This window comes from Scyliorhinus canicula, chromosome 20 (genome assembly GCF_902713615.1).
Source record: "Scyliorhinus canicula chromosome 20, sScyCan1.1, whole genome shotgun sequence".
In the NCBI taxonomy this organism is placed as follows: Eukaryota; Metazoa; Chordata; class Chondrichthyes; order Carcharhiniformes; family Scyliorhinidae; genus Scyliorhinus; species Scyliorhinus canicula.
The window spans coordinates 64,771,090-64,784,342 of NC_052165.1; the positions used below are offsets into that span (position 1 = coordinate 64,771,090).

The following is a 13,253-nucleotide window of genomic DNA, read 5'->3' on the forward strand; positions in this document are numbered from 1 at the left end:
GTTCCAGGCACCCACTACCCTCTGTGTAAAAAAAACTTGCCTCGTGCATCTCCTCTAAACCTTGCCCCTCGCACCTTAAACCTATGCCCCCTAGTAATTGACCTCTCTACCCTGGGGAAAAGCCTCTGACGATCCACTCTGTCTATGCCCCTCATAATTTTGTAGACCTCTATCAGGTCGCCCCTCAACCTCTGTCGTTCCAGTGAGAACAAACCGAGTTTATTCAACCGCTCCTCATAGCTAATGCCCTCCATACCAGGCAACATCCTGATAAATCTATTCTACACCCTCTCTAAAGCCTCCACATCCTTCTGGTAATGTGGCGACCAGAATTGAACACTATACTCCCAAGTGTGAGTCACTGCTCCTGAACCTCCAACCAAAGGCTCCTCCAATCACAGATCCTGTCTCGGGAGGACCAGCAAGAGCCGGATGGAGGGAACCTGTGATTGGAGTAGCTGGAGCAGCAAGCGTGGCAGAGACCAAAACTGTGAGTCGAGAAGCAACTACACACAGGTTCTGTAACTCCCACACTGCTCCTCCAGTTAAACTCTGCATTATCTTCAGGGGTGACCTTTTCTAGAGTTTTTCACCCCAGTCTTTGATTTTTTCATAGAGACTTTTCTCTGCTGCCTTGGCTGGGATTTTGAAGATGTTATTGCCCACCTGGTGCCATCTCCTTGCAACAGAATGTAATTCCATCTCCTTGCAACAGAATGTAAATACACCTCCTTGCAACAGAATGTAAATACATCTCCTTGCAGCAGAATGGGAGGGGGGGAGCCCAGTTGTCATGGTCCATGTAGAAACCAGCAACATCAATGGAATGTGATCCTGATGAGGGTGTTTCAGGAGCTGGAATCAGAATTACAAAGTGGAGCCTCAAAGGTAGTAATTTCAAGACCACCACCTGAGCCACTCACCAGCTGACGTTGGGTCAAACAGATCAGAGTTAAATGTGTACTTCAAAGAGTAATATAAGATAACATGAATTTGGATTCATGCAGAACTGACCAGTACCAGAAAAAGAGGGAACTGATCCGCTGGCGCAAATTCCCCTTTAATCGGTCTGTGACCAGTATCCTGGCAAATATATAGCTAGGACGTTGAACTAAGAAGGATGGGGCCAAGCTCAAATGTGGAGAAATATGTAGAGTTAAGGAGAAATGTCAAAGCCAAAGAGCAGTATAAAGATAAGCTGCATGTGGCAGGCAAGGACAAATAAATATCCAATGATCTTCATGGACCAGGCAACAACCATCTCTGAAATGAGTAAATACTTGCATAAGGGGTCTATTAATCTGAGCATTCTGTGTGTTTATTCAGTCCAAAGGAGGTTTCTGTACTTTGTTAATCCAGGAAAGCACTTGAATTTATATATAACCCATAGCTTCAATAGCCCCCGACAGAACAGTCAAGGGTACATTGTGACTGAACGTAAGACATAAATCATTTGAGGCTTTACTGCAGGTAACTGAGAAGCTAGCATGCATTCCACATACCCAGCAGGTTTACCCAGCAGACATTTAGCATTGTGCACACCCGGTTAGTGAACGTCTCGATTGGCATTGCTAGACTTTCAGTAAGCCTTCCTCATTCTTAAATGAGTTGGTGCTCGGGTAGCATCCTTCCTCTGCATGTAGACCCTGTGAAGTTACAGTCACTGTCCTCAACAGCAAAGGATACCTTCATTCGGTGCTTTCCTATTTTTCAGTCATGCGACTGCAGTAACCATGCTACAGTGATCACAAATAGTGCTGGAAAGAGAGCAGAGAAGAAAGATCCTGTAACTTAATGTTTTTTTATTGGGTTTTTGAACACATTATATTTATAGTTATGTACGCAGAATTAAATATAAAAAAACAAACTGGTGGGATATTGTACACCAGCTCAAAAACAGCAACTCTGTATAGTTAGCAATGTTACGTTTAACAAATAAGTGGAGAAATAAGTTTGCGGGGTGGGGGAGAGGAGGGGGGAGGGGGGAACTGGGGAGGTACATATACATTTGGGTGCTGGAGAAACCCTTACTTTAGTTATGTCCAATACAGAGAATGCAATACAAGAATGGATCTGGAGTTGGTGTTGTTACTTGCTTCTCCCGGACGGTTTTTCACTGCCGTTCTTGTTGTGCGTTCACCTCTGCTCAGGCCGTTCGTCCCATCTTTCTCACGTATTTTCTTGCTCTCTGTTACTGTATTTGCCGAGTTTGTTGTCGTTCCCCCGGCTCTCCTTCCGGCTTTCATCCGCCCCCCTATGGTTCCCCTCTATTGTTCCCTGTCAGATTCTGTTATTTGATGATCAGCATTGGCTGTGGCTCATCGGTAGCTTTCTGGTTCTGTCGTGTTGAGGAAGCCTGTATTTTGGTGATAAGCGTACTTTGTACGAATTAATAACAGGATATATAGGAACTTCCTGGGTATGATAGATCCGGACTATGATGTGAACTGCTTATCATGCATTAAACGTACTTAGCAAGTAACTGTTGTATTAAGTGTATTTGTGTTCAATGTGGTGATTTACTTCCTTCCAGATTATGTATGCAGAACCATCAGCATCCTTATTTGTAAGCAGATTTAAACATCATGAGCATAGGGCTTCACTCTTCTGGTCACAGTGGTTGTTTGTGATCAGCAGCACCGATGTTGATGAACTATTTGTTGAAAAAAAGATACAATTCCTTTTTAAATCATTCATTTAATGTGATTATGCTTGAAACGTATTCCTGCTTCAAATGCAACTCACCAAAATGCCATGCTAAATTCAGGTTTAATTGCTTGCCTTTGTTTTGGAAGAACCTAGTACTGATAGCCACATTAAAAAAAAAAAATTGAATTCTAAAGGGCAAGAATATTAAAGCTTAAGATAATTTTTAATGCAGTGTTTTATGACCTACAGAAGCGATGTTAAAGCTTCTGACTCACCACCGCGGAGCCTGCTTCAGCCCATTTCCATTGCCTTTTGGTTCTCTAAATGTCAGCTTCCTCTCACCCTCTATACTACCTTCAATGGTAGAGATGTCAATCATCGGGGGCCCTACTTTCTAGCACCCGTTTCTTGAACCCTTGCACTATTTTTCTCATTGTGATTTTGATCATCTCTCGTTACTCTGCTACTGCTGCATTTGTTTTGCTTTATTTGTGAAGCTTTTTGCGATGCTTGCTGCATTAAAGGTGATGTGGAATTCATGGAGGACACTTGACCAAGTGATGGGTATTGTGGACCAGCCAGTGATGCCACATCCCATGAATGAATTTAAATTTGTAAGAGGTTGGATTAGATTGCTCAGTTCTGCTTGAAACCATAGCCTCTGACTTGGAGGCAAAAATGCTGCCATTGAACCAAACTGACACCCGCAAACTCCACAGTATGGTTTAGCTTTCACAAATGGGTAGTCCTTGATGTTTGCCTTGCCCTGTTTTGGGGGTTAGTGGAGGGGTGGTGAGATGTGTAATTTGTTTTGTGTTAGCTTGGCTGTCTCAATAACTTGTCTGATTTTGCAAGCTATCTAGTCTTTGTAGATCGGTCATTGCAGAATATTGAATGGCGGAGCAGGCTTTAGGGGCAGAGTAGCCTACTCCTGTAGCTAATTCAAATCCTCATATCAAATCTTGCTTCCTCATTTCCGACACAGCAATGGCACAAAAAGTACCAGAAAATGCATCAAGGAATGGAAAATATCAGTACTACCAATACAAGAATTTATATATACTGAATTCAATCCTTATTCCATCCTTTGTTCTTTTTACAAGCATAGTCAGCCCACTCAAAGTGCACTCAAGTATATATTGTCACCCCTTTCAACTTGTATTAGGGATTATTTATGAAAGTCTGTCTGGATTACTTCGAATTTGGATGCAAGGTCAATGGCAAGCTCCTAAATAATCCAGTGAGACATTATTGATGCCGATGCAGCAGAGTAAGAATAAGATTAGAAAATTCCATAGTGAAGCGATTCTCTTTATTACTTGAATTCAGTATCAATAAATTCTTCTTGTATTGGTAGTACTGATATTTTTCAATCCTTGATGCATTTTCTGGTGTTTTTTGTGCCATTGTTATGTCAGAAATGAGCAAGCAAGGTTTTCATATGAGGATATGAATTAGCTACAGGAGTAGGCCACTGCCCCTAAAGCCTGTTCCGCCATTCAGTAAGATCATGGAGGGTCTGCTTGTAACCTCAGCACCCCCCTTTCCCCCCCCCCCCCCACTCCATTCCTGCCTGGCCCCCAATAACCTATCACCTTGTTGTTAGTCAAGAATCTAATTCTGTGCCCACTGCCATTTGAGGCAAGAGAGTTCCAGAGACACTCAACCCTCTGAGAGAAAAAGATTCCCTCGTGTCCCATTGTTTAAATTCAGTCCCTGACAAATGGTGCAGTTTTGAGAGATAATTATTATTCAATTATTTCTGACATTGAGCAGTGGAAATAGCAAGTAGACATGCGAGAACCTCACAAAATTGATTACTTGCCACCGCACAACCTTTCTGTAGGATCTGTTTCAAGTTGCTGTCAGCTTTTGTTTCTGTTAAAGTGGAGGTTTTGGAACAATTATTATAATGCAGTTGTTCTCTGAGCTGATCTTATCTATCCGGCTGGTCGCAATCTCAAAAACGTACTCCGGAGGAAGGAAAAAAAAGGTCGTGCCCCAAACCATCCAGAATCTTAAATCTGCAATTCTGAGAAAAGCACCTCTGGTAGAAGCAGATGTTTGTAACATGCAAGTGGGTAGAGTCTGCAAGTCCCTGTTGTGCTCGGTGTTGACTGACTTTACTCTTGGTCTTTAAAGGGACTGCTGGAAACCATTCATGAAAAGGCAAGTATTTCCTTTTTTAAAAATTTGGAGTACCCAATTATTTTTTTTCCAAATGAGGGTCAATTTCGTGTGGCAATCCACCTAACCGAAATGAAATGAAAATCGCTTATTGTCACGAGTAGGCTTCAATGAAGTTACTGTGAAAAGCCCCTAGTCGCCACATTCCGGTGCCTGTCCGGGGAGGCTGGTACGGGAATCGAACCGTGCTGCTGGCCTGCTTGGTCTGCTTTAAAAGCCAGCGATTTAGCCGAGTGACCTAAACCAGCCCCTGCGCATCTTTTGGCACCAACATGCGCATCTTTTGGGCTGTGGGTGTGAAAACCACACAGACACTGGGAGAATATGCAAACTCCACACGGGCAGTGACCCAGGGCCGATATTCAAACCCTGATTCGCCGTAGAGCAGTGTTCTTCAAACATTTTTTCCGGGGACCCATTTTTACTAACCGGCCAATCTTCCGGACCCAACCCGGCCGTCCTTCGCGACACATGCCGGCCGACCTTTGCGACCCATGACTGCCGACCTGCACGACCCACCATTTTCTCTTACAATGTTTGCTGCTGACAAAAATGGAGGAAGTGGCTTTGGGTTTCTTTGGCCCTCTTACACAATCCTCCAGTGCTGTTGGATGAAGATGAAGCCTTCTGGTGTCGGAAAGTATAGTCTCCACCTGTCCAAAGTTCTGAATTTTCTTTGTGTAAAACTTTAGCAAATAAACCCTCCCCCGAACTTGTAAAAAAATAAATAAAATGAGTAAAATAAATGAAAAAAATGAATAAAACCCCCCTGAACTTGTAAAAAAAATAAAATGAATAAAGTAAATTGAATAAATAAAACTTAAATGAATAAAATAAATTAATAAAATCTACTACAGAAGAAAACAAAAAGCTGCAACCTTTAAAAAAAAAAAAAAAAAAAATAGCGGCCGCACTGAGCATGCGTGCTTAATTATCGGCACGCACGGGCGTGCATGCGCAATGCGGCCAAATTTTTGTTTTAGCATGTTCGCGGCTGCTTGCAGCCGGCGTTATGGACAACGGCTCCGCGACCCTCCCGACACCCGCCCGCGATTCAGCCGCAGGTCGCGCCCCCGACTTTGAAGAACACTGCCATAGAGTATTTCCTCTTTTTAAAAAAAAAAGAAAAGCTGATTTGCGAGGCAAGGAGGCAGCAGCCATCTGAACGAGCACCAGCTGGAATGGGTGAACCCACGGAACGCTACTTCGCAATGGTAACGTTTGAAGGGGGCTGAAATCTGAGAATAGCTTGCACCTCCCAACTGTGTCTTCTGTTGGGTGTAATGAGTGCAACATTGACTTGGTATCCATATTGAGCCAAAGTTTTTAAATGTTGACCACTCCGTGCCCCCCCACCCCACCACACACACACACACACCGTTGTGACTTGCATATATATGTTTCTGTTTCCATACCAAACACACATGCTAAAGTCTACATGAATTAAAAGCATCAATGTTTGCTAAAGGATATAATTTCAGGAATTGCTTAATAAACAGGTGCTGGGCTAATCCCTTAGTAATTGTTCACGAACCTTGAGCTCATACCTGCTGTACGGACATCTGTTATTACAACTAAATAATTCAAGGTGACTTTATTATGGGCTGAGTTGCAAGGATGCTCTTACTGGAGGACTGCAGAACGCTGACGTACATCTCATCCTGGTCAATAGCTTCAAATGGCACTGAGGAGTCTACATGGTTATATCTTTGTTAATATTCTGCAAGAGATGGAATTGTTGCAACACGAGCACTATGATTGCATGTTTACCTGATGGAATTGCATTTTCTATAGTGTTTATTCATCTCTTTACTCTGAATTGAGAAAGAAATTGGTTCAGTTCCTGCAAAATTTCAATACCAACATAATGTCATTTCCAAATTCTGGCACAGAATATTAAAGTTGGAATGCCGCATCCCACGTACTTGTGGTGTGTAGACTTACAACCGTAGTCCTCATTGACTAATGAATTGGCAAAATTCCAGTCACCACCATACAAAGAGGGAAGCTCAGATTCAGCTAATCACGGTGGCTATGGCTGGATGACATTGCTAGAAGCTCTATTACGAAGAAACAAACAGGATGGTTTTGACCATACCAAGCCTGGCTCACCTAATTTTGTGTTTTTCATATAAAAATGGGGCAGAATTTTACACTCCACTTTAGGAGGCTTTTGAGGAGAGGGGTGAGGGAAATGGAATATTAAATAGGCAGGTATTCCTCCTGGAACCCTGCCTGCCCCAACCCACGTGCAATATCATGCTTTGGCAGGCAAGGCCTCAAGTAGGAAACTCCCCCTTTAATCTATTCAGGCACTTAAGTGGCCGTGTTTCTAGTTTGGTGGAAACGGATGCGAGTAGGGTGGAAACAAGGTAGTACGATTTCTCCACCTCGGGCGGGAAGGAAGGGGGTTGGCGCCTTAATCTGAAGGCCCCTTCAGATTTGGGGCCCCCTCTCCTGTGGCTGTCCATGCCACCCCTGGTCTAACCCCAACACCATGATCACCCACCCTCAGGGAGTCCCCTACCCTCTCACCCACAGTAATCCCGGAATTGACTTTTCCAAGGACCCCTAGACTTAGTTCCAGGCAGAGTGCTTCAGTATCTTTTCTGGCCACTGCAGTGCTGCACCTAGCACGGCTGGAGAGCTAGCGACCAATCTGATTAATTGGCTGACAGCTCTCCAGGACAGAATCTCCTTCCTGCCCACTGCCAATCAATGCTCAAGTGAGCGTTAAATGGCAGTTGGCTTCCAAGTGTGAGAGGTACCACGTTACCTCATGACTGAAGGATTACTGAGCGCCTTCCATCCTTAAAATTCTACCCATGGAAACTAATCCAGAGCCTACAGACGATTTGTGGGGCAGCACAGATGAGAACAGAACCCCAAATATGTTGATGTGAATTTTTCTAACTAATTTTAAGGGTGATCTAAGAGAGACTCCAACCATTGTCAAAATGTATCTCTGGAATTGGCAGTGGTCCATTCGACCGGGGACTGCTGACCTCATGAAGGACACTTGCCATTGGCAAAGCAAAGTGATTTATATCCCATCATTCTTGCTGAGACCATAATTAAGACCAGTGCACTTTCTCCTCTCTCTGCCACGTTTAGTAAAGTATCAGTAGTTTAGTATCAGTGGAGATTTTTGCAGATAGATCAACATTATTGAGCTTTTGGGCAAGATACAGAACAAGCTCCTAGTTTCTGATTCTGCAAAATGATGAAAGGATTTCATTTTGGGCGGTAGAAGTGATCCCAACTGCTTCCAGTTTTTGTATAAAAGCGTCGTCATCTCCTTCTCAAATACAATGAAAATGAAATGAAAATCGCTTATTGTCACAAGTAGGCTTCAAATGAAGTTACTGTGAACCTTTTATACCGGCTTTTACGATATTGCACATTTACCTGAATTAGACAGGAATGATTAAAATTGCAAAATGGTTTCTGTGTAAAGATGAGTTTGGTTATCAAAATTAGCAAAACCTCTTTGAAACTTTGAAGACTGAAGTTCTTCATTCAAATTAATCAACTTGTGTGTTTTTTTAATATAGGTGTTAGTTTTGGGAAATAAGAGAGACCTTCCGAATGCCTTGGATGAGAAACAACTGATTGAAAAAATGTAAGGCATTATTTTTTTCTTTGCTATATTAAGGTATGGAGTATGCATATTTGTAAATGTTTTGGATTTACTTAACATAATCTCACACCTTCTTTACACAAGAGTTTGGAATATTTTCATTTTGGCTGAACTCTTGGTCAGAGCTGGATTTCACCCATCCCAAATCCCTGTTGACATTTCTGGGAGAAAGCTATATTGCATGTTTTAAGCAGGCTCCCTGGCCTCTGTCAAGTAGAGAGTCTGTCGACAACTCTGTGTCACCCAATGAGTTGTACATAGTCCATTTTAAAGCAGACAAAATCTATTTGTGCAGCAAACCAAGTCTATTTAAACAGCACACTACAGCAAACAAGTCTACAGGGTAATTGAAAAAACCTTATTGAGCTATTGCAAATAAATGACTCAAACTGCACCAACATATCTCAATAAAAGCAGGGTCATTTGTACAATGAAATGCAGTAAATGGAGAATAATTACGTAATACTAATAATGTGCGCAAAGTCAGTCCTAGTCATTTATAGCACTGTTGTCGCCAGGCTAAATTGATAGGCAAATTGCCCAATGTTCTCCATTCTGACTGGGAATAGTGGCGTTATGATAAGTGCCCCTCTTTGAAGCCCAACAGGCCATTATCAGAGGTTGGTTGAGGCACATCTTGGGTACCATCCGTTGTACAGAACAGCTAGATGCTTGCAGGTCTGGCCACAGAAGGGTATTTTAAACCAAAATAGACAATTGAGGAACTAAGCATTCTGAGAGCATATCTCCCGTGGAAGATCTAGACCATCGTATCCATTCCAGCAATTTGCACGAGTTCTTCCCATTGACCTGAAACATTAACCCTGTTTCTCTCCACAGATGCTGTCTGATCTGCTGAGCTTCTACAGCCTATTCTGTTCCTATTTTTGATTTCCAGCATCTGCAGTTTTTGATTTTGTATTGCTGGATTCTGTAACTGTGATGTGAAGTAGAAGCCATTGTAGTTAATATTGAAATACTGTGATCTGCATATCTTTCCTCTTGTAGGAACCTATCTGCTATCCAGGATCGGGAAATCTGTTGTTATTCAGTGTCCTGCAAAGAGAAGGATAACATTGGTAAGTGCATCTGTTTCTGTATTTGGCATTTGAATTGAAACTTCAGCACCATAGACAGCTCCATCTAGTCATCTCACTCAGATACAATATTACTAATTATACTGAAAGAAACATTCGCTTTGCTCTGTTCAACTTTTGTAGCACTTCTGGAACTTTTTGACATTTTTTGAAAAGCAAAGCTAGGTCCCTGTGTGGGGCGGGGGATTCAGTGGGTTTATTTTATGCCCTCACTGTGATCCCCAATAGAACCGGCTCCATAGAGACTGAAAGGGGGCCCCAATCAGCACAGAAATAAACCCCCCACGGGGATGTGTGAGGTGCGGGGGGGGGAGGGGGGGGGGGGGTGGCACAGCATGGCAGTGAGGTTTACAACAGGTTTGGAAAAACGTGAATCAGTCAAGGGGATCTCCCGGGGGTGCAAAGCTTAAGTACTGACCCCAGGGAGGGTGGGGAGGGGAGGGGGACATGTGAATATTCCCAGTGGGGGGTGGAGGGAAGGGCTGAAAATCGCCCCCCTGCCTACTTTTCTCCCTTTCTTTACTACTGTCTCCTCAAACTCCCATTCTCTACTCCCTCCATGCTCGTCCACAAGAGTAAGGAGCTTATTGCCACCTTTGTCATGACATTGTGGCCATTTGTTCAACAGTCTCTATTGCTTTATCTTCCTTCACCTCTGCATGCCCTAACCCTTGCCCTGAAGCTACACCCTTCACTACTTGCTCTTCTATTTCTGTTTCTTCTAGTCCAACGTTGGGAAATTTGAACCATCGTTTTTGGTCCTCACACCAAACTCCGTGTCCTTTTCATTCAGCCCATTGCTGCTCCCTGGTTTGCAAACTTGGCATGCTTATTTAATGAGCTTCTGTTTCCATGTCCCCTAGCACAAAGACTCCTTACTTCCATGTTTGTAACATTGCCTGCTTCTGATGACTCAAGAACCCATCTGCTAATGAAACTGTATCCCAGGCCCTGGTCACCTCCAGGTCCCAATATACCAATGCTCTCCTCACCAACTTCCTATTATCCAGACTCTATATTTGTCAGCTGATCCAAAACTTTCCTGCCCACATCCTAGTCTGCAGCAGGTGCTATGAGCTTATTGCCGTCATTCACGCTGACTTCCATTAGGTCATGGCTCCAATATCCCATTAAAAATTCTCATTAGCATACTTTAAAACTTGCCTCTCTCCAATTTTGTAAGTAAGTCTTGGTTTCTCTGATCCCTATACTCACCCCCCCCCCCCCCCTCCCCATCTATCCATTGACAGCTATGTCATCGGTCATCTATGCCCAAGGCTCTGTAGTTCTTTCTCTAAAGCTCTAACCTAGTCCTTTTAAGACTGTCCTTCGCACCATCTCTATCGCCAAGCTTTTGGTCACCATATGTAATATCTCCTTTGGCACAGTATCACCGTTGGCTGATTATGTGCCTGTGAACTCCTTTGGGAAGTTTTTCCTCCAGTAAAGATATCTTAACTAAAGAGAAAATGCTGAAAAATCTCAGCAGGTCTGGCAGCATCTGTAAGGAGAGAAAAGAGCTAACGTTTCGAGTCCAGATGACCCTTTGTCAAAGCCGAGCTTTGACAAAAGGTCATCTGGACTCAAAACGTTGGCTCTTTTCTCTCCCTACAGATACTGCCTGCTGAGATTTTCCAGCATTTTCCCTTTCAGATTCCAGCATCCACAGTAATTTGCTTTTATATATCTTTAATAGATATATATTAATGCAAGTTATTGCTGCTCAGTAAAATTGCATTTTCACATTAAATGCCAACGGATGGAAATGATAGATATTACAATGAAATAGGACTGTTAATTTATCAATCATAGAATCCCTACAGTGCAAAAGGAGGCCTTTTGGCCCTTTGAGACTGCACCAACCCTCTGAAACCCTCTGCACCCATGCTCATTCCACCACCCTATCCCAATAACCCTTTAACCTAACCTGCACATCTTTGGACACTAAGGGGCAATTTAGCATGGTCAACCCACCTAATCTGCACATCTTTGGACTGAGAGAGGAAACTGGAAAACCCGGGGGAAACCCACACAGACATGGGGAGAACATACAAACTCCACATAGTCAAGGCTGGAATTGAACCCGGGTCTCTGGCGCTGTGAGGCAGCAGTGCTAACCACTATGGCGCCATTGCATTTTATTCTTATTTTGTTTCCTATCTTAATTTTCAGATGTTCTGCTGATCATAGGTGTTACGAACCCTTGAGGGGGAGGGGGGGAGGGGGGGGCGCCATGGGCCATGCTCAGTACGATTCCCCTGAACTTCCCTGGTAATTGGGATGGCGTTTACCCTTAACAAGGGGGAACCTCTCAGTATAAATATCCCAACCTGGGTGCAGGTTGGGGAGGGTGGCCCGTCAGGGAGAAGAGTTGTTGGTTTTGTAATAATTGTGTATATCATAAAACTTTTGTCAGTTACTATCCCACTGTGGATTCCTGTGACTCTTCCATTGGATTCTACAATAGTAAAAATGAAATACAATATTGTGCTTGTGTTTGCCCCTCAATGTTACATTTTGATAGGCAAAACTAAATGGGAAAAACTGCCATCCTGCCTGAGTTCATGCTAACCAGGACAATTTATTGTGATGTGTGTAAAAACTCCCTTTTGGCTTGATTTTTTTCACTAAATTTGCAACAGGCAGTAATCAATTAATAGGTTACCATAAGTGAATGCACACTAATTAAAACTTTTACAAAAGATCATTAAAATATGTAGAATGCTTCAAGTGCCTGAGCCGTATGATCCAGGCTTGTACCCATACATCTCTGCTGTAGCAGATTGCTATTATCGTGTGGGGCGCAGTGGTTGCTGAGTGAGTGCTTGCTGAGAAGGGGAGTAAATTTTAAAAAAACTTACTGTTGGAGGTTTCCAGCTGAATCCGGTCGGAGTGAGGACAGAGTGACTGCTGGGTAAGTAGTAAAGATTTAAATTGTTTGTGCGGGCCCATGACAGCTGATTGCTGTTATAGTGCGGGGTGCAGTGGTTGCTGGTTAAGTGTTTTTTTCTTTCTTTCCTTCTTTCCTTCTTTCCTTCTTTCCTTCTTTCCTTCTTTCCTTCCTTCCTCCCTCCCTGTCTGTCTGTCTGTCTGTCTGTCTGTCTGTCTGTCTGTCTGTCTGCCTGTCTGTCTGTTATCTGGGGGGATGGCAGGGAAGGCAGTGCAATGTTCCTCCTGCAGAATGTTTGAGGTGAGGGATGCCGTCCGTGTCCCTGCTGATTTCACCTGTGGGAAGTGCACCCATCTCCAGCTCCTCAGAAACCGCATGAGGGAACTGGAGTAGGAGCTGAATGAACTTCAGATCATTCGGGAGGCAGAGGTGGTCATGGATGTAGTTACTCCGAAGAATCAAGATAGATGGGTGACAGTGAGAGGGGCTGGGAGGAAGCGGTCAGTGCAGGGATCCTCTGTGGTCGTTCCCCTCAGTAACAAGTATACCACTTTGGATACTGTTGAGGGGGACGACCTATCAGGGATAAGCCACGGTGAACGGATCTCCAGCACTGAGTGGCTCAGAAGGAAAGGAGGGAGAGCAATAGTTATTGGGAACTCGATAGTTAGAGGGACAGATAGACCGTTCTGCGGCAACGGATGGTATGTTGCTTCCCGGGTGCCAGGTACATGACGTCTCGTGTTTTCAGAATCCTTAAGGGGGAGGGGGAACAGTCACAAGTCATGGT

The 13,253-nt window shown here is 43.6% G+C and overlaps 1 protein-coding gene across 2 annotated transcripts in view; it reads left to right on the forward strand.

Annotated features, from left to right (window-relative positions):
• LOC119954644 (ADP-ribosylation factor-like protein 8B-A) overlaps window positions 1–13,253 on the forward strand; it is a 101,004-nt gene that overhangs the window by 67,499 nt on the left and 20,252 nt on the right. For both annotated transcript variants that reach the window (XM_038780002.1, XM_038780003.1), the window contains exons 5-6: window positions 8,391–8,458; window positions 9,485–9,555. In XM_038780002.1, coding sequence (XP_038635930.1) covers window positions 8,391–8,458; window positions 9,485–9,555 — 139 coding nt within the window. The remainder of the gene's footprint in view (window positions 1–8,390; window positions 8,459–9,484; window positions 9,556–13,253) is intronic.